This window comes from Alnus glutinosa, chromosome 14, assembly GCF_958979055.1.
Source record: "Alnus glutinosa chromosome 14, dhAlnGlut1.1, whole genome shotgun sequence".
Classification (NCBI taxonomy): domain Eukaryota; kingdom Viridiplantae; phylum Streptophyta; class Magnoliopsida; order Fagales; family Betulaceae; genus Alnus; species Alnus glutinosa.
This window is the reverse complement of record NC_084899.1, coordinates 3,085,356-3,106,540: the sequence shown is the minus strand read 5'-3', so window position 1 is coordinate 3,106,540 and position 21,185 is coordinate 3,085,356. Positions and strand designations below refer to the sequence as shown.

At 34.8% G+C, this 21,185-nt stretch overlaps 1 protein-coding gene and 2 long non-coding RNA genes across 3 annotated transcripts; 2 read left to right on the top strand and 1 right to left on the bottom strand.

The window, feature by feature from the left end:
- The first annotated feature begins 490 nt into the window (after nt 1-490).
- Nucleotides 491-1,537, top strand: LOC133857500 (receptor-like protein 52). The gene has a single exon (XM_062292766.1). It carries the CDS (start codon nt 491-493, stop codon nt 1,535-1,537), a length of 1,047 nt encoding a protein of 348 aa, XP_062148750.1.
- Nucleotides 1,538-1,906: 369 nt separating this feature from the next.
- Nucleotides 1,907-5,742, bottom strand: LOC133856913 (uncharacterized). Its single transcript, XR_009898254.1, has 2 exons — nt 5,509-5,742; nt 1,907-3,662 (listed from the first exon to the last, which is right to left on the bottom strand). It is a non-coding gene; the product is annotated as an uncharacterized LOC133856913 (long non-coding RNA).
- Nucleotides 5,743-8,789: 3,047 nt separating this feature from the next.
- On the top strand, nt 8,790-13,052 carry LOC133857116 (uncharacterized). The gene is made up of 3 exons (XR_009898305.1): nt 8,790-8,934; nt 11,825-11,883; nt 13,039-13,052. It is a non-coding gene; the product is annotated as an uncharacterized LOC133857116 (long non-coding RNA).
- Nucleotides 13,053-21,185: the final 8,133 nt, after the last annotated feature.

The window sequence follows — 21,185 nt, the reverse complement described above, 5'->3', positions numbered from 1 at the left end:
ATATGGAAAATTAATCATTTGATGTACACGTGACCTAAAATAACAATAATATACCCTTTTTTTTAATTTATTTTAAAAAAATGTGGTCGCCAGGAGACCCATGGCTGACTGTAGCCTATGGGTATCCATGGAGGAGACCCAGCCATTTGGTCTCTATGGAGTGGAGACTCATGTCGGCCATAGGTCACCATGGTATATATATAGACTCAATTAATTGCAACTTTTTAAAGTTGGAGAATAACATTGTAATTAAAGTGTAAGTTCAGGGATAAATTTTATATAATTTTCCCTTGGGTAAACGTTTAGCCTAGCTCTTTTCTTGTTGAGCAAACTATCTGTGTGGCACCGCACAAGGGTGGCCTTGGGCAAGTGAAATTTAGTAATAAAATAAAGGAACATCCCAAATGTATAAATATTTTAGTGCAAAATAAAACCACCCTTCATTTGTGACCTCAACAACCTCACAACCCTTGACCTTTCAGACAACTATATGATCTCTAATGAGTTCCCACGAGCTCTCTACAACTGCTCCAATCTCCAATACCTCGACCTCTCGCAGAACTATTTTTTTGGTGACATTCAACTCATGGCTCAGCTTCGCCAGCTCAATCTTGGAGCCAATAGCTTCTTCGGAAACATCCCTACATCAATCGGGCTGTTAATAGAGTTGAGGTCACTTCAGCTTTTCCATATTCCATTTAGCAGTTCTTTCCTGCCAGAAATTGGCAATTTGTCCAATCTCGAACTATTAGAATTGGCCTACATGACGAGGATCACAACAACATTGCCTTTGGAGCTCACAAGGTTGAAGAAATTGAAGTATCTTTGGGTGTCAGGCTCCAATCTGGTAGGAAAAATCCTAGACACGATTGGAGAAATGGTGGCACTGGAGCAATTGGATTTGTCAAAAAACAATCTGAGCAGAAAAATCCCGAGCGGTTTGTTTATGCCGAAGAATTTGAGTAAAGTGTATTTTTACAAAAACAAATTGTATGGGGAGATTCCTCGGGTGGTTGAGGCTTCAAACATAGATGTTAATGATCTCTCTGAGAATTACTTGATCGGGACAATACCCGATGATTTCGAAAGACTCACCAAATTGTCCGGTTTGAGTTTATTGAACAATCAATTATTTGAAAAAATTCCAGATAGCATAGGTCATCTTCTGGGACTGATAAATCTTAAACTATTTTACAATAATTTATCAGGTACTCTACCTCCAAACCTTGGGCGATACTCTATGCTTGAAGTTTTTCAGATGGCGTCCAATTATAGGCTTACTGGCCAGCTACCACAACACTTGGGTGATAATGGAAGGTTGGTACGAGTGGAAGCTTTCGACAACAACCTTAGTGGTCAACTGCCCAAGTCGCTTATAAATTACAATAATTTGATATTTCTTAATGTTCATAATAATATGTTTTTCTGGAAATATTTCTTAAGTAATAATTCATTTATGAGTGAGCTTCCTGAGAGATTCTCATGCAATCTTTCTCGATTAGAAATCAGTTACAACAAGGTTCAGGTAAAATTCTAGCGGGAGTGTCTTCCTAGAAGAATTTGGTGTTTCTAGACGCCAATAATAATCTCTTAAATGGTTCAATTCCTTAAGAACTAACCGCTCTTCCACGTTTAACAACTCTTTTGCTTGATCACAATCAAAACTCTCAAGCTCCCTTTCATCAGATCTTATGTGAAGACCTTTTTCTTTTTTCTTTTTATTTTTTTTTATTTATATATATATACAAAATATTTCATAAACATTAATCCCTTAAAATATAAACGAATATTCACAGTAGCACGACGATATGTCAGAAAGCCAACATATAGTACATACCTCATAATATGTATTTGGTAAATCAGAGTATAACATCTATCTACTATACAACAAAAAACATAAACCTAATAGCGGAAATCACATCTTATACATCTATCACAAATAATTACAACAAAGAGCCATTAAATAACTATATGATTAAATCTTTCCTAAAATTATATACATAACATAAATGACTTTATACAACAAGTGACACAAACGTCACAAACCATAAACAAACCTATAAAATAGTGGACAACTCATGGTCGAATGATTACAACCGTCGCGGTAAGCTTCAGTCATAATATCTCAAGTATACTACTATAACACCATCAACTATGACCGGAATACCTATAGCCAAAGGATCATCATCTATACGGTTGTAGATGTTTCCCACATCCGTATAGGTGAAATTATGAGCCCACCGTCTTAGCATAAATAAATACACTAAGACCTCAAAGGTATACTATTCACTAAGTTTTCGCGAAAAACCAACTTTTCCTTTTTAGTCTCGAGTACACTATAACAGCTATCAATTTATAAACTTTGTTTGAAAAACCCCATAGCTGATATAGTAAACATCGACTAATAGAAAACATTTAAAGCATACTATGTAGCTGTGAACATATATAGAAGTTCCAGCCATCCCACATTGGAAGCAACTACATACATTCTCACCTACTATAATATTGTTATGATTTGGTGGCTCAAATGTACAAAGACACAGCGTTGCCAAATAAGAGTAATTTCGTGTCAAGTGCATTACATCTTTGTGCCTTTGAACAACAGCTAATCATGCGAGCACTAGAGTGGAACTCTAATATGCAAGCACGTCTTTACTGAAGAATAAATGACATTCCACCTACCTACCGCAAGACACTTACATTACTCAAATCCAGTAATGTAGTAATCTAAGTATATTGAGCACAAATTAATGGCATCTTACTCAGCAATACAAAGATACAACGTTGCCAAATGTGAGTAACTTCGTGTCGAGTGCATTTTAGCTTCCTGCCTTTGAATAACAGGTGATCATGCGAGCACTAGAGTGAAACTCCAATATGCAAGCACGTCTTTACTGAAGAACAAATAACATTTCACCTACTTACCGCAAGACACTTACATTACTCAAATCCAGTAGCGGAGTAATCTAAGTATATTAAAGCTCAATGCCTTTAAATCATGCAATAGAAATATACATATCATAAAAATAGCACACACATGTAAACTATGTTATGCATGCTCCTGATAGTCTTATTATTCTCTGTGAGGCTTACCCTCTTTTCATTATTATGAAGCTTACCCTCTCTTTCATTATTATGAGGCTTACCCTATCTTTCGTTATTATGAGACTTACCTTCTCTTTCGTTATTATGAGACTTACCATCTCTTTCATTATTACGATGCTTACCCTCTCTTTCGTTATTATGTTCATGCTTTATGCTTTACAATTCAAATTCCATAATCTACCCCTCTTTGAAAATTATGCTCTCTTCAAACAATAAATCAATCAACATGCATTGTTATCATTTTTCTTTACATAATTCAAATCCCAACCGTAGCACACATTCAAACTCTTAAAATTAATTCAATATTCTTCATTCATGCATCATTTCATAAACATCATTGATATAGTTTGAACATAATCGAAACTACTCAAATCATCAAAAACATATATTTCAACATACAGTCGGTTCAGATTTATAAAACCATATATATTTTGTAAATCCATAATACATAAAAATAATAATTTCTTAGTGAGTAGAATACTCACATTAGCTGCATTGGACTACAACTCAAACTCTACATTGGAGGACCCATTGAAGTCTCCAATTATGACACGACCCTGCAAATACTTATAACATTAGACTATGCTATAGGACTCATATTCTATGACACTTAAACTACCCGCGTGCTCACCCGTTGTGTAACCTACTTCTAAGGCTAACTAGGTATCCTAAACTATTATTAAATTAACACTTAGGTTTAGGTTCATATTATATCTTATTTATTACTACAAATGTGTGTTTATTATTTTCCTTAATTCATTCATTATTGTTGTATTACATTAATATTACTAACTCTTTTATAGCTTGTCATTTATTTACTAATTTAGCAAAATATTTTTAACTCATATGCATGTATATGTACATATACATATATACATATACACATACAATACTTGAACCTAATCCGATGATACACATAAATATCATGTGTACACGGATAGGTGAATTAGGTATTTAGTCACCTTATTATTGCTATTAACTATAAGTCTTATAGCTGTTTATCCATTTAAGCTAACTAAGTATATTCGGACCCCATATATACATATAGACATATATGTTTAGGATGCCTATAAAGCTAGGCATGACCCTATAACGCACTAAGGTATTTTATAATACTAAGGTAGGCGCATTAATTACTTAGTTACATTACCAAATGGATCCGGAGCCTATTTAGGTATCTCTATAACCTTACTAATTTATATTCATCGACTTGGGGTTATTTGGTCAATTTATAATTCTTTTCACCTTCTAACCTTAACCATCACAATTAATGCTTTCCCCTTTTATCGCACCCATATAGGTTCATATCTTAACGGCTACCTTGCTCTATGGTTTGATTCATGCTTTGCTATCGCATTTAAAACTCCTAAGCAAACAACACATAACTCATACATCTACAATTTCAACCACTTCATTAAACCTAAGCATCCACAAAGGAGTCATAAACTCTCATCTTCAACAACTAAAATCGACCCCTCAATTAATCATAAGAACCAACATCAACCAACAATATCCTCAAACCAATAGTCTCCCGAAATCACCCTCCAAGAAAGTCCATAACTTGGAATCCCATAACTCCAACAACATTCCATAAAAAAAATCCATCATCCCTCCTTTACATAAATTTGGCCATTACAAGTAAATCATCAAGCTTAAAACTCCTAAAATACAAACCTAACATAAATCAGCATTTAAAGGAACATACCCAAAAATTGACTCCAAATTTCAGATTTCACAAAAAATACACCCAATGAACACTATACCAAATCAGCAACCTATTCTAGAATATTCAACACAAAGTAACACTACCAAAACAAGATTCCAACTCTTCTCCATATTAGGTTGATCAACACAACACATTAGAAATCCACCATTAATAACCAATCGTCCATAGCCAACAAGAGTTATCCAAAATCAACATCAAAAGCCCAATAAACTAACCACAAGCATCAACCACAATAATAAATCAACTCAAAGATCCTAAAAGAATCAATAAGCCCAATTAGAATTTCAACCAGAAACTTAACCACTCATAACCTAGCAAAACAAGAAATGCCATCACCATTCCAATTCCCCAATTCAAACATAAACCCAACAAGTACCAATGACGCCACACACATGCCCCATTAGACCATCACCCCAAAATTCACCATAAACCCTAGATTTTCTTCTAAACAAAACCCAAATCAGTTAATGCCCAAATCTGCTATCACCGAAAATCCCACAAGGAAATCAAGAGAAACAAACTTAAGAAATCATACTCATAGAGACCCATTCGGTATTTTCCCCAAAATTAACCTAAATCAAACTCAATCAAAGTCCTAGCAATGTAACATGATTTTCGTGCAATATATGCAATGGGTAGTCTGAAAATTACAAGGAAAGGCTTAGGGATTTTTTTACCATTTTATTCTCCTCCTCTTCTTCGTAAATTTCTGCAACTCGAGTTCTCTCACCATTCCTGCGTGAATCACTCTCTCGATTTGTTATGGGTAGAGCAAGAAATGAGAAAGGGAGAAATGGAAGCGAGGTGTGGCGTGAGGAAGGGGGAAAAATGAAGGAAAGAAAATAAAGGGAGAGAAATGAGTGGTGTGTGCGTGAAGAGGGGAGAGGAAGGAAGAAAAGGAAAAGGAGAGACTAGAGAGATCTGACGTGTGAGGGAGGGAGAGAAAAAAAAAAAATGAAGAAAAGAAAAGAAAAGAAGAAAGAGGAAGAGAGTGTGAGTGGTACACGTGGCGCGATATGAGTAGACGGGAAGGGATAATAAAATCCACTCTAGCCAATTTGGTGATTCCAAATGGCCAAGATAAGATTTTTTTTATTTAAAACTCCAAATTTATATGGATTGCGGTGAGACCCCGTTTTATTAAAATCTCATTATTTAGTAATTAATATTTGATCTCACATTTATTTTAATTACACTTTAACAGTACAATTAATTATTTCTTCTATTATGACTCATTATTATTATTACTCTAATTCTATTATTTATTTTAAACACATTTTATTTTTGTAATACTAATATTATCACTTAAAATCTAATTATTGGTCTCATCTAATTAATACATATAATTTATTAATTGTTAAATTTTCTATTTTTTTTTTTTTTTGGTATTTTATTTCCAACAAGGCGGCCCTGTAGTTAATGCCGCTTGGATGAGGTGGTGAAGGAACCCCGTTACATGGATGAAATGTGCTTTGTTTTCAAACTTAATTGGAATCATTTGTACAGGTACTCTGCCTTCTACCAGGCCCTCTATGAAAGAGGTTTTGAATATTTTGAAGAATACTGCAAGTTTGACATCCACTATTTGATGCTTTTCCAAATACTACGAGCAGAAACGTACGTTTTCAACATTGTTTCAGAGAAAATGATGACTTACATTTGTAGAATGTTGCATATATGAGGGCTTTTTTGCTGTAGTTATCTAATTAGCATATCAATAAAATTAATAACCATTTCAAATATAATGCTACGTGTACGCGGGGGCGGAGGCAGGGGGTTGAGAGAGGGAGCACTTGCCCACTCCCTCGATCCCTAAAATTTTTCTGACCCCGATAAATTTTTTTCAAATACTTTGGTTGCCCACCTTCAACCATTCATAAAAGGGCATTTACATTATACGGGCAAAGCATTTCCAAGGCTAGCAGTACTGAAATTCAGTGTTTTATGCTTTCACCATTTCAGATTTATCAAGTTTCAAAAACTTTTAAGTTAGTCTGGGCTCTTCTAAAGAAGAAGACAAACTAAACGGTGTGTTTACACTTTTGAAAAACCGCTTCATTTCATTAACTTTTTTTTTTAACAAAACATGTAGCGTGAAATACTTTCTGGACAATACTTTCAGACTTTCAATTAATAAAAAGCTGGGTTTAGATTGGAGTTGAGAACCTACTATATATTATTTATAAAGAAGTGATGGTACACAACACAAGATATATAGGGTGAGATCCATGTGATGAGTCCAACTCACATGGGTCTCACCCCATATTTCTTGTGTTGTGCACAAGTTGTGCAATTCTTGTGCAAAAATATTTTTCCTTCTTTATATTGCAATATGAGTTGCAATTTCAGATTTGGGAACTAAATTCATATGGCTGAGTACTTAAAAAAAAATAAAATCATATGGCCGTTACTGCGGTACTATTATTCTTCTTCAAACTTGCCAAACAGCCAAATCCTTCTTCAAACTTGCTTAAAGATTTACAAGATTAACAAATCACAAAAGTACGTAGCTTTTTTTTTCTTTTTCTTTTTTTTCTTTTTTTGGTTCAGGTGAAAATAAAGCGCGAGAAGTTTGCCTTTTTTTTTTTTCTTTTCTTTTGTTTTTTTAATGATTTCTCTTCCTTAAAAAATTTCATGTATGTAGTCAAATTTTTATACTAATTTATTTTTAAGTTTATTATTAAATAATAAAAAATGTCCATGTAAGTTTTTATATTTAAATTTAAATTAGTTGTTTATGATATATATGTATTGTTAAATATTTTAATTATATGAAATATATAATTATAGTTATTTGAAGAGAATAACAAAGATTTCATTGAGTTCCAATCAAATTTTGAATGAACTCGTATCATAGTAGATTTAGCAAATATGTAATATGAAAACTCATTGAGGACAACGAGATAAATTAACGTTAGGCATGACAAAATAAATTGCAAGTTACATTTATATATATGTTTTAAACCATAATTAAATTTTGTTAAATTATTTATTTATTTCGTTATTTATATTTTTAATTAGTTTTTGTTCAATTTTTTTAATTTTTAATCTTGCCCCCTGTGAACCAAAATTTTGGCTCTGCCACTGCGTGTACGTCAAGATATCGATGCAACATTAGTTTAAGGAAGTTTACAAATTCCTAAGGTGTAGGAAGGCTTAAGCAAAGTTTGATCCATTATCTTTGCAAATGGACCCAATAAAAGGAGTCCCAATTAGAAGGCTTAATTAAGCGAAGCTTCAATGTCCTATCCCTTGTGATCAGATTGGTTCTGGTATATCGTGTTGCTATAGTCCTTCACGCAAAATTGTTGCTGTGAGGAGGGGGGATTTGGAATAACCAAATATTTATAATCGTTAAAGAAATAATATGTACCGAGGCTATTTAGGGCCCAGATCAAATAACTGACCATGCCAGGTCACCTTGGCCGTGATCCACCTAGAGGGGCCGGGGCACCTCGGTCAGGACTCATCTCAAAGGACGAGGTCACCTCGGTCTTAATTAAGGCTGGCAATTTTGACACGACCCGACAATCCGACATGAACACGACACGAAATTAGCGAGTTTGGGTCTACCTTAAACGGGTCTACCCATTTAACTAGGTCTGGCGGGTCAGGCGGCGGGTCACCCGTGGGTGACCCGCCTGACACGATTAAGCTTTTTTTTAAGAAAAAAAAAAAAAAAAAAGAATGGATATAAAATTGTATTGATATAAAATAAAATATGACAAAATTGTAATTTAAAAGAGAGTAGAGCTAATAATAAAATAAGACCATACTTTTTGGTCTTATGACTCATATCCACAGCCACACACGTGGCTGTGGATTTTTTTGGCCTTTTGGCCAAAATTGTTTTGGCTTTATTCCCTCGAATCCTGACGCCTCTCCCTTTTCCTTTTATTTCTCTTTTCTTTTTTCATTTTCTTTGTTTCTTCTTCTTATCTCCTTCAGTCCTTCTCCGTTCTCCTGTCGCACACCAGAGTGAGTAAGAGAGAACGGATCTGAGAGAGAGAGCTGATTCGTGACTCTGTGAGAGAGACGCAAAAATTAGAAGAAGAAGAAGAAGAGAAGAGTATGGGTTTTCAGCAGAGATCAAGAAAGAAGAGGTCAGAGCTGGCTAAAGCCTTCTTGTCTCCAATGGCCGATCTATGTAACCCTATTCCATTTTTTTATTTTTTCTTTTACAATGGCAATATTTTCTTATTAATTTTCGTTGTTGCAGATTTGATATTTTTGTTTTTAATTTAGTAGGTTTTTGCGAAGAATACTTTTTTTTGTCATTTCATGGAAGATTTTGTATTTCCTTATTTTTTTTTTCCCTCTCTAGTGCAATATTGCTCTCATTTACAGCCCTGTTCCTTGCAAAATGTAGTCTAGCTTTCTTTTTTTGCCATGAATGATGAAGTTGTAGTTCATTTGAGGCTTAGAAGTCTAAACGGGTCAAACGGGTCGTGCCGACCCGATACGACCCATTATGCTAAATGGGTTTCATGGGTCGTGTCGGGTGACCCGTCAAATTGCTGTGTCGTGTCGTGTCTGGAGCTCCGACCCGTTAAGATAAACGGGTCGTGTTTGGGTCTAGCTTAAACGGGTTGCGGGTCATAAACGGGTTGTGACGGGTACCCGTTTTGCCAGCTCTAGTCCTAATACACCATGGGGTCCGGGGCACCTCTGTCGTGAACCATTTCAGGTGCCGAATCTTTCATCCAAGTACGAAACATCTCGGAGTTCCGGAGCTTAAGATAGATCACTCGAGGCCTCCCCAGAATGACCCATGATCCCGAAAATCTCGGAGCCCCAGAAGCCTCTGAGAGATTCCGGATATTTCGCCCCCAGATGCACAGTAAGGACAGCACCACAAATCCCTGACATTCCGCATGTCCGAACCCACATTGCCATTAACTGGAGTTTCCTGGGAATTCAGGATGTGCGGAACCCCAAACCCACGTTGTCACTAACTGGAGATTCCCGGGAATTTAGGATACTCAGGGAATTTCAACCACCACTGAAACCTTTATAAATACAAGGTGTTCACAGGTATAAACTCACTTGCAATTTGCAAAAAAATTACTCTAAAGTACTTTGCACATCCAGTACTAACTTATGCATCGGAGCAGAATTGTTGGCATCCCCTGAGGCAGTGTTTCTTTTAAGATTTCAAGAGAAGAAGAAGCTTAGGTGAATCGCAAGATAACACGTCAACAATCGGAAAACTGTACCAACAATAATACTTGTGAAATGAAACAGAAAGGTTATAAGAAAAAAAGGTTTTTACATGACCCAAAACGTTGAGGAAGGGGTTAAACACTCAAGAACTGGAGAAAAAAAATAATAATAAAAAAAAATTCAAAAATTCAAAAAAAAAATCAAAAATTAAAAAAAAATCAAAACAAAAAAGAAGATATTCTACTATTGATAAAAGTTGATCGAGCTCCTCAAATTAGCAGAAGGACTTCTCCATTAGCTATTGGTATCAACATTAACCGAAAATGGCACACATAAGCTACACGTGCATATTTTTGTAACACCCCGCTTAGACACGTACCAAATATTTAAAAATACGTATAATGATAGTGTACAAACTCCAAGATCTTTAGATATTTTAAAATAATTTACGTATAAAAAAAATCCTCAACAAAATATTTAAAATATCCATGGATAAACCAATGCTTCATAAATTGTTTTCAAAAGTGTTTTAACAAAATAAATATTTTCATAATGAATTTCAAATCTTGAACTATCGATCCCAAGTCGAACGATCAATGTACAGCTGTCATTGATCAATCAACCCCACTTCGAACGTTCGATGCATAACTGCCATCGAACATTGGATCCTTGAGCTTGAATGACCGTCTAGAAGCAATTAAAATTTACCACCTCAGCGCTTTTGTGCGTGCATGGATGTAATGTCCAAGAAGATATAAGTGATATTTTTAGGTTAAAAAATAAATAAATAAATAAAAGGAAATTGAAAAGAAATTTGAAATAATAGAAAAATAAAAGAATTAAATAAATAAATAATATAAAATTAAATTAAATAAAAATAATAAAAATAAAAATAAACAAAGGCCGCACGACCTTTGCTCAAAAGGCCATTCGGCCATTTGAGCAAATGGCCATTGGCCATTTTAGTTATGAAGGGCGTGATGGTCCTTCATTTTTTTTAAAAAAAAGTGTGAGGTGCACATGCGCCTAACTTAAAAAAAAAAAAAAAAAAAAAAAAAAAAAAAAAAAAAAAAGAAAGGAAAGAGGCAGTGTGCCTCTTTCCTGTAAGGCCGAGAGAAGAGAAAAGGGGGGAGAGGGAGATTTCTCATTTTCCTATATATACAAAAATCGTGATCTACGAAGATCCAACAGTTCGATCTTCAAACGTGATCCTTGCACTCGGATCTTTGAGGTAAAACACTAAACTCATGGTTTTGTGATTTTTGGATAAAATCCTATAAATGAGTTTAATCCTCTATGTTCTTTAAGTATTTGTGCTTGTTGAAAATTGCTTGAAGCTACCCAAACCTTGGGTTTTGGTTTGGTAATCTTGTGGTGAGTTTTCCTCAAACCCTAATTTTTAGTTATTTGATTTTAGTTGTATTTTAGGAGATTAACCCTTAGTAAATGCTATGGGTTAATGATATTGTGATTATGGTAGTGTTTTATAATTATGGGTTAAGTTTGGGAAATCTTAATTTGATGAGTTAATTAATTTGGGGTTTTGAAGTGTTTAAAACATAGATTGTGAATTTATGGATTAATTGCATATGAAGTATTAATTAATTCCAAATCATCTATGAGTTTCATGAAAAATAGGTGTTTATGGAATTAGGTCCTAAAAATAGTAATTAGTATAAATTGGAGATTTTAATTGTAAATTTAGGAATATTTCCATGTATAGGTTTTGTTAATTAGCGGGAAACTTGTGTCGTAGCCTTTAAGCGATTCAAAGTGTTAATTGTTATGGTTGTGGTTATATAACTAAATGGTGCATTGTGTTGTGATTAGAGCGGCACTTTGCGGGTCAAACCTAGGATTGTTGGAATCGGGAGTACGAGCAATCCAATGTGAGTATTCTACTCACTGAGAAATTATTATTTTCATATATAATAGTTTGCAAAATATACATTGTTTTACATAACTTGAACCAACTGTATGTTGATTATAATTGTTTTGGATGATTTGAATACTTTTGAGTATATTGAAATTATGATGATGTTTTGAATATTGTAATTGGAGTTTGAGAAATTGGTGTTGTAATATGTTTATGGATTTTGGAAATGTTATCATAAACTGTTTTAGGAACATATTGCATTGGTGCATAGTCATGCAATCTTGGGGACTCGAGTATTTGAGTCTGGGACTCGGCTAATTGAGTCTGGGACTCAGTTATTTGTGTCTGGGACACGACCATTTGAGTCTAAGACTCGGCTAAATGAGTTTGGGACTCAGCAATTTGTGTCTGGGACACGGCTTCTTGAGTCAGGGACTCGGTTTCTTAAGCCAGGGGCTCTGGGAACATTGCATATGCATACTTGTATAGTGTCATATTTGTGTATGCTGTTTTCATGATATGTATTATAGTTTTTATGCTAGACGTATGAGTTGCATGATTTAAATGCATTGAGTTTGAAAGTGCGAAGATGGTTGCATTGCCTAGAGTTAGAGATGCCATTGTCTATGTAATACCGCACGAGTTGTCTTGCAAAGGCAATAAGTGTACGGAATTAGGCATGGTGTTATGGAATGCTAATGTCTATGTAATATCGCGCGAGTTGTCCTGCAAAGGCAATGAGTGTACGGGATTAGACTTAGTGTTGCCTAATTCAGGGAATGTGGATGTCTTAGTACAGCTTAGACGTGTTTGTATGCTTGAGATTACTCGCATACATGTATGACTGAGCCACCGATTAAAAGTAATATATTGTAGATGGGTTGATATGAAGAAGCTTCCAAAGTGGGATGATTGGAACTTCCATATATGTTCACAACTACATAGTATGCTTTAAATGTTTTCTATTAGTCGTTGTTTGCTTTATCAGCTATGAGGGTTTTCAAACAAAAGATTATAAATTGGTAGCTGTTATAATGTATGCTAAACTAAAAAAAGAAATGAAAAGTTGGTTCTTTGCGAAAACTCAGTGAATAGTATACCTCTGAGGTGTTAGTGTATTTATTTATGCTAAGACGGTGGACTCATAATTTCACCTGTGCGGATGCAGCAACCCCCGCAACCGTGCAGATTCTGATGCTGTGATTGCAGGTACTCCTGAGCTAGATGATGACCTAGTGGCTTTATATTTGGGGTATTACGATTGAAGCCCACAACGACGATTGTAATGTGTTGGACTACGGAGTCATCTGTCTTTTGGAAATTTTTGTATATGGCTTATAACGCATGTGATGAGTGCCAAAAAGTGTATATTTGGACCCCTTAATTTACATTAGTTAAACCTTTAGTTTTGTTATTTTCTAATGCTTTGGTTAGTTTTAGTGTTTTTATATTTTGTAGGACAATAAGAGAGAAATGATACAATTCAAGCAAAATACAAGGAAATTCGGATGCAGCAGACCACTACATTTAGACTGATCATAACAGGACCAAACGATATCCGTTTTGGGAGTTTCTTAGGTCTAAATTGAAGTTCAAGATGTCATATTTCCAACGCAACAAGTTTCAACCAATTTGGAGATGCATGGAAAAAGATATGGCTGTTTGAATTTCAGTCGTCGGATCATCCCGAAAATCCGGAACCATCTCTCTTATTATTTTTCTTTTGCTTCATTCCTTGTCTCCCCAAAGCTAGAGCCAATACACGTTTTTCTCCACATTCTCAGCCACTTAATCACCTTTTTTTCCACTCAACATCATTCCATAAAACACTCATCACTCATCTCTCCACTCAACATAAAATACCATCATTCCATAAAACACTCATCACTCATCTCTCCACTCATACATAAAATAACATCCACTCACCCATTCCACACAAACCACTTGGCTATAAAAGGAGACCAAGGCTGAAAATCAAAGGGGGGAGGAGAGGCATGAGCCTCTTTGTACATAACTTCTTGCTTCTCTTCTTCTTATAGCTTATTTCTTTCCTTTTGCAACTCTTTGATTTTTATGCTTTTAATTTAATGTTTTAAGTTGTAGTTATTTTATCATGTGTAGCTAATATTTTCGTTTGGGGTTGAGGATGAAACCTCACCATTGAAGAGAAACCGAGTTTCTTGCTTGTTCATGCTATTTGAGTTTATGGGTTTGATTTCTCATTGTTCTACTTCGATTTTTATGAGATGATGTTTTGATATCTCTTGTGGTTTCCGGATACAAGTGATGATGTGGAATAAGTCTCATTAAAATTGATTGCTTGGTGTTTGATCTATCAAAACATTGGATATTCATTGTGCGTCGTTCGACTAATACATTGTTTTATCGGTTTGAATGATGATATCCATTGTGATTGAATGATACATTGGATGTTTTGATTTCAATTGGTACTCTTTGTGATTTGTGCTATGAACAGAATCATTGAATGTTTCAAATGATTTTTGAAGCAATGTAGAGCATACCTAAGATTTATATGTGACAACCTCAAAATATGTGTGATGAGCATGAGATTAGGTTATTGTGATTTGGTGAGTGTGGATTCCGAAACCCTAGACCCCTTTATCTTCATTATTTTTGTTTATGTTTTCCTTTAGAACAAAACCCTAAATTTGGAACTAGGTTAAAATAGGATTAGTTTGAATAGAGATTAATTTTCGCAACACAATTCCCTGTGGGATCGACCTCGCACTTGCAATACGCTATATTGCATAACGATTCGTGCACTTGCGAGTACAATTTAAAATACATCAGCATGTGTCACGTATTTTTGGTATAACCATTCTTTTGTAATCGTGGTATATGTTGTAAGCCTTAAACAGATAGACATGGGCAATTGGCTCTTTTGTATGGATTACAGACTAGTTATAGATGTGCTTTCCATTATGACTGATTGGTATCATAATATATTCCGTTGTGTTAGATGTTACTCTGAATATCAGGTACAGGTTATGGGACGTGTATATTATGTTGGCTGAGCAACAAGTAGTCGTGCCATTGTGAGGATTCATTTTACGCTATATGCATGTTTTCAAAAAAAAAAAAAATTTGGGTCATCACAATGAAGGCCTATTTAAGCATTCTTACATCCCATAACTCCCATTTTGTCGCCCCCTTAGCTTAAGAGAGGTAACCTCCTACTACAATTTTATTCTATATGTTGTTATAAGCATGTTTTTCTTATAGTTAGCTATTGTGTATATTCATAATTTTACATATAGGTTTGTGATGTTGGTTAACAACTAGGTAGATTAGGTTTCAATAAGCATACATATGACATTTTGTTACTCTAGCTTGCATGATTTTCTTACTATATATATTGAGATGTTAGATGTAAACCCATGAGTTATTATTAGTTTGATTTGATAATGGGTAAGAGGAGATTTTATAAATTTTTTACCAATTGTAGATGTTTAATGGAATGGATAATGCTTGCTTAGCTTTTACGTTATAACCTGATAGATGATGATTGTTAAACCTTCTAGGACCGTTAGGAGTTATTGTTAAGCTTGGGATTAGGTTTTCATAAGAGTTTGTAACAAATTATAGGTTCTACTTTTTAACACAAAATATTCTCTGTTCTCTCTTTGCCTTTCGTTGGGGATTGTATTGAAATTTTGTAAAAAATGTGAAGGTAGGTAGGAAACTTGTATTTTGTAAAGAAATAATATTTTAATGGTATATGAAAAGATAAGTGAAGTTATTGTGCAATGTACGTATTTGGATAGGAAATTAAAAAGTAGTTTTTTTTCCTAAACTATAAAAAATCAAAAGGAAATTGTTGAAAGTAGGGGTGAAAATGCGGATGCGGCTATTAGCAATATCCACATCCGCATAATGAGATTATCACTTTTAGATATCCGCGTGCATTCGCATCAGTACGGTTATTATTTGCTATCCGTATATGAGATAATGAGCGTTTTAAATTACTATATAAATTTATATTCAAGATTAAATAATAGGTTATTATGATCGTCAATCTTGAGCGGATTTTGCATGGGTTAGAATCTGACTGCATATTCAATTCCCATTCTCGTCGTGGAAATTTCTCCGGCAATATATATATATATAAATAAAATAAAATAAAAAATAAAAAATAAAAAATAAAAGAAGAAGAAGAAGAAGAAGAAGAAGATTCTCGTTGTGGAAATTGATTGGAAAAAGTGAGTCTTCTTCCACCACTTTTGTCTTACTTTTCAAATATATGTATATCTTCCACAATCTAAATTTATATTCAAGATTAAATAATAGGTTATTATGACCATCACTCTTGCCCTGATTTTGCATGGGTTAGAATCCGATTGCATATTCCTATTTTCGTTGTGGAAATTGCTCCAACAATTTTTTTTAAAAAAAAAGATAAAAAAAAAAGAGGAAGAAGATTCTCGTTGTGGAAATTGACTAGAAAAAGTGAGTCTTCTTCCACCACTTTTGTCTTACTTTCCATATATATATCTTACACAATCTAAATTTATATTCAAGATTAAATAACAGGTTATTATGACCATTAATCTTGCGCGGATTTTGCATGGGTTAGAATCCGACTGCATATTCACATTCTTGTTGTGGAAATTGCTCCAATATATATATATATATATATATATATATATATATATATATATATATATATATATATCTTTCACGGTCTAAATTTATATTCAAGATTAAATAATAGGTTATTACGACCATCAATCTTGCGCGGATTTTGCATGGGTTAGAATCCAACTGCATATTCCCATTCTCGTTGTGGAAATTGCTCTGACAATATTAAGAAAACCAAAAAAAATAAAAAATAAAAAGATTCTCGTTGTGGAAATTGACTGGAAAAAGTGAGTCTTCTTCCACCACTTTTGTCTTACTTTCCATATATATGTATATCTTCCACAATCTAAATTTACATTCAAGATTAAATAATAGGTTATTATGACCATCACTCTTGAGCTGATTTTGCATGGGTTAGAATCCAACTGCATATTCCTATTCTCGTTGTGGAAATTGCTCCAACAATTAAAAAAAAAAAAAAAAGATAAAAGATAAAAAAAAAAAAAAAAAAAAAAAAAAAAAAAAAGGAAGAAGATTCTCGTTGTGGAAATTGACTAGAAAAAGTGAGTCTTCTTCCACCACTTTTGTCCAACAATATATATATATATATATAATTTCTTTACTGGGAACCTTAGGTATGTTCATAGTTTGTATCATCTGAGGGGCTTCTTTCTTGAGAGGGTACTCATGATGGAGGCAAGAACTTCAAAATCAAAATCCGAATACAAAATAACAGAGTATTCAAAGATCATGAAAACTTCAAAGTAAAGTAATGCTTAATTAAACATAAACTTGAAAACTTACAAATAAATTTAGTCCAGAGGGGCTCTGATAATTACAAGCTTAGACTTAAGACTTAGTAGAGGCATTACAAGTGTTTGCAGAGAGGGATTACAAGTGTTTTGGGTTACAAAACTTTTTCAGAGGGGTCTCTCTAGTTCTCACTCAAATGAACCCTTATTAAAAACTTTTTATTAAAAAGATCATCTTGAAACTTTGAAATGCATAGTACTATAGATAAAATCTCTTTCTTAATAGTACTATAGTTTCTCTGAGCTGAATTCCAAACACTTGAATGGAAACAAACAATTTGTTCAGGATGGTTGGAATGGACTTGCTGTTTGAGAATACCACCGTACCCAATGTCGGAGGCATCAGTCTCAACGATCTTAAAAGAATCAATAGTTGGAATGCCAAGACAGGGCAGTATCTGGACATGGAGCTTAACTTCTTTGACAACAGAAGTATGGATTTCAGTCCATGGAGGAGGATTTTTTTGAAGTCTATCAAATAATGGCTTGCATTTTTTACGAAGATTTTTATAAAAATCAGCAACATAATTGAGAGATTCAAGGAACCTTTGTAGTTGGGTTTTCTTAAGGATTTCATCATTGAGTACATCAAGGGGAGTCAAAATTCAATCCCTGATTTCTTAACCCGTGAATTTTTGCAGGGAAAGAATGGCGGATAAAAAGAAAGAAAAGATCCCTACTAAGAAGTCGAACTTAAGTCCAAAATCTAAGCCCTTTGAGCTTGTTACCCCAAGCCAATTAAGTTCCAGAGATCTGGTCCCAAGAAGTCCATCAATCCAATTGGTGAATCGCTTTACTACCTTAGGTAGTACTCTAAGTCCAAGGCCGACTTTCCAGTCTGCCTTAGTAAGCCCAAGCCATTATGATCCCTTTGAAAGCATTAAGCCACAAAGAGCGCCCAGAAGTTTCCCAAAAACCTCACCATATTTTACTAAGCTCCCAAGCCATAATTTGTTTTTCATTGAGCCAGATTTTAGTCATCTAAAATCTCCTGAAGAAATTGCCAAAGCCTACTTTCCCTCTCGCTGGCATTTTCCAGCTATTCACCCTGATAAGCCCATTGAGTTTTATAGAGATGTCCTTCTTACAACTAAGTCTGGACAAATCAACCCCATCCCTTGCCAAAGAATTCCAGGAAAAGTTGCATTCCATTCTCTTTTTATTATGAAGTTCATTTCCCAAAAAGACTAGGGAATGCCTCCTTATGCTCTCAAAAGCTTAAGTAACAGAAAAGTCCAATATAGCTACCATGACTATATTGAAGCCTGGTACAAAGTTTTCCTGTACCAAAATGAGTAATTTTCCCACTCCTGGTTCATCAATTTTGATAAAAACTTCAAAGGATTTATTCCTTTGTGGTTTCACAGGTGGTGGCAAGTTCATGGCCCAGTTAATGAGATCCTTTCAGAAGAAGTACAAGAAGCCATAAGGTATTTCTCTACCGTAAGAAAATTGTCTCATCAAGAAGCCCAACTGCTCATTACAATCAATTTCTTTGCCCAGTATAAGATTTCGTGGATTTTAAAATGGCAGTATGTCATAAGCTAGAACAGTCATTCCTGCATTGGAAGACAAGCATTGCAAAACAGTTCTTTGTTAAGTGGTGGGATAAGTTTGACTTCTCCAGAGTCCAATCTTGCCTCCATCATGAGTACCCTCTCAAGAAAGAAGCCCTTCAGATGATACAAACTATAATGACTCAATCACAGCAGCCACCAGAACCTATCACTGAGCAAGCTCTTAAGTCTGAGTCGCCCACATCCTTCAAAGGAAAAAGGCCTGCTAAGAAGGATTTCAAGGCTTTTGCCTTTGCCCTTGCTGAGCAGTTTTATGAGCAAAATGAAGAAAATTCAGATGAAGAATCTACTGCAGAGTCTTCAGTCCCCAGAAGCCAGTTCGATCTTTTTCAAGATGCTCAGGACCCCTTTGATGGGTATGACCTAAGTTGTGACTACTACTAAGCTTTTGTCCCTGTCGGTACAAGAAGACAACTAAGACATTATTCTCTGTCGGCCCATGACAAAGTACTATTCATGAATAGTGATTTTTTTCACTGTTCACTGATGAGTGCCAAAAAGTGTATATTTGGACCCCTTAATTTATATTAGTTAAACCTTTAGCTTTGTTATTTTCTAATGCTTTGGTTAGTTTTAGTATTTTTATATTTTTGTAGGACAATAAGAGAGAAATGATATAATTCAAGCAAAATACAAGGAAATTCGGATGCAGCAGACCACTAGATTTAGACCTATCATAACAGGACCAAACAATATCCGTTTTGAGAGTTTCTTAGGTCTAAATTAAAGTTCAAGATGTCAGCTTTCCAACGCAACAAGTTTCAGCCAGTTTGGAGATGCATAGAAAAAGATATGGCTGTTTTAATTTTAGTCGTCGGAGCATTCCGAAATTCCGGAACCGTCTCTCTTAATATTTTTGTCCCATTTCTTGTCTCCCCAAAGCTGGGCAGCACGTCCATCCAAGCCCCATCCTCACCCCACATCACCAGCACCTCTCCACGCCTGGCTGCACCATGCTACTCGGCCAAACATCAAATGCAATCAATCCCCACTCAACATAAAATAACATCTTTCCATCACCACTTCCACTAAACCACATTAAATAATCACACCACTTCCATCACTCCATAAAATAATCACTCACTCTTTCCACTCCAACATAAAAATAATCCCACTCAATCATCATTCCCATAATTAAATACACTCACTCCTTCATCCCCAAGCACACATTCGGCCATCACTCATTCCTTCCTTCCACTAAACTCCATAAAATAATACCACTCATCATCCTTCCCCACTCACACATAAAATAATCATCTCTCCCCACTTCCACTTACTCGGCCAAAACAATGCACACACTTCTCATCTTTCCTTCCATTCTCAGCAGCACCTATCTCCACGCCACCTGCAGCAGGCGCCAAGGGCATCACGTGAAGGCAGCATGGACAGCACCAACTTGCACACTTGACAGCAAAGAGAGCGCCAATTTCTTCCCATACCTGGCAGCAAAACACACGTGATTGAGAGAGGGCTGATGCCCTAGAGCTTGCACTATATATATTTGTTGTTTCTCTTGTGAGAGTAGGTGGGAGTAGAGGCGTGAGCCTCTCTGCTTCTCTCCTTCTTGTAGATTATTTTCTTTCCTTTTGTAACTCTTTGATTTTTATGCTTTTGATTTAATGTTTTAAGTTGTAGTTATTTTTATCCATGAGTAGCTAATTTCTCAACTAAGGTTGAGGATGAAACCTCACCTTTGAAGAGCAATTATATTTTTATGTGAGTGAATACCATCCGATTTAATTAGATTTAATATTTCCAATATTCTACTTCTTTTCAATTGTTGAGATGAATACTTGGGTATCTCTTGTGATTTCCGGATACAAGTGATGATTTGAGAATAGTCTCATTTAATTGATTGCTTGGATTTTTAACTTGTCAAAACATTGGATATTCATTGTGTTTCGTTCTACGGATACATTTGATGATTTGGTTAAAAACCGGATATCTTTTGTGATTTGTGCAAAAGAACGGATTCATTGAATGATTTAATTAATTTTTGAAGCATAGTAGAACATTCATAAGATTTTTACGGTGAGAACTTCGGATGTGTATTAACGAACATGAGAATGTGTTGCTGTGATTTGGTGGGTGTGGATTCTAAAACCTTAGTACATTTCTCTTTTCTTTTCCCTTTATTTTATTTTATTTTTCTATTATTCACCAAATTCGGAACTAGGTTAAAATAGAATTAGTTTAAATAGATATTAATTTTTGCAACACAATTCCCTGTGGGATCGACCTCGCACTTGCACACACACTATATTGCAAACGATTCGTGCGCTTGCGAGTTTTAAAATTTGCAATAATTTTATCCATGAATTATATCC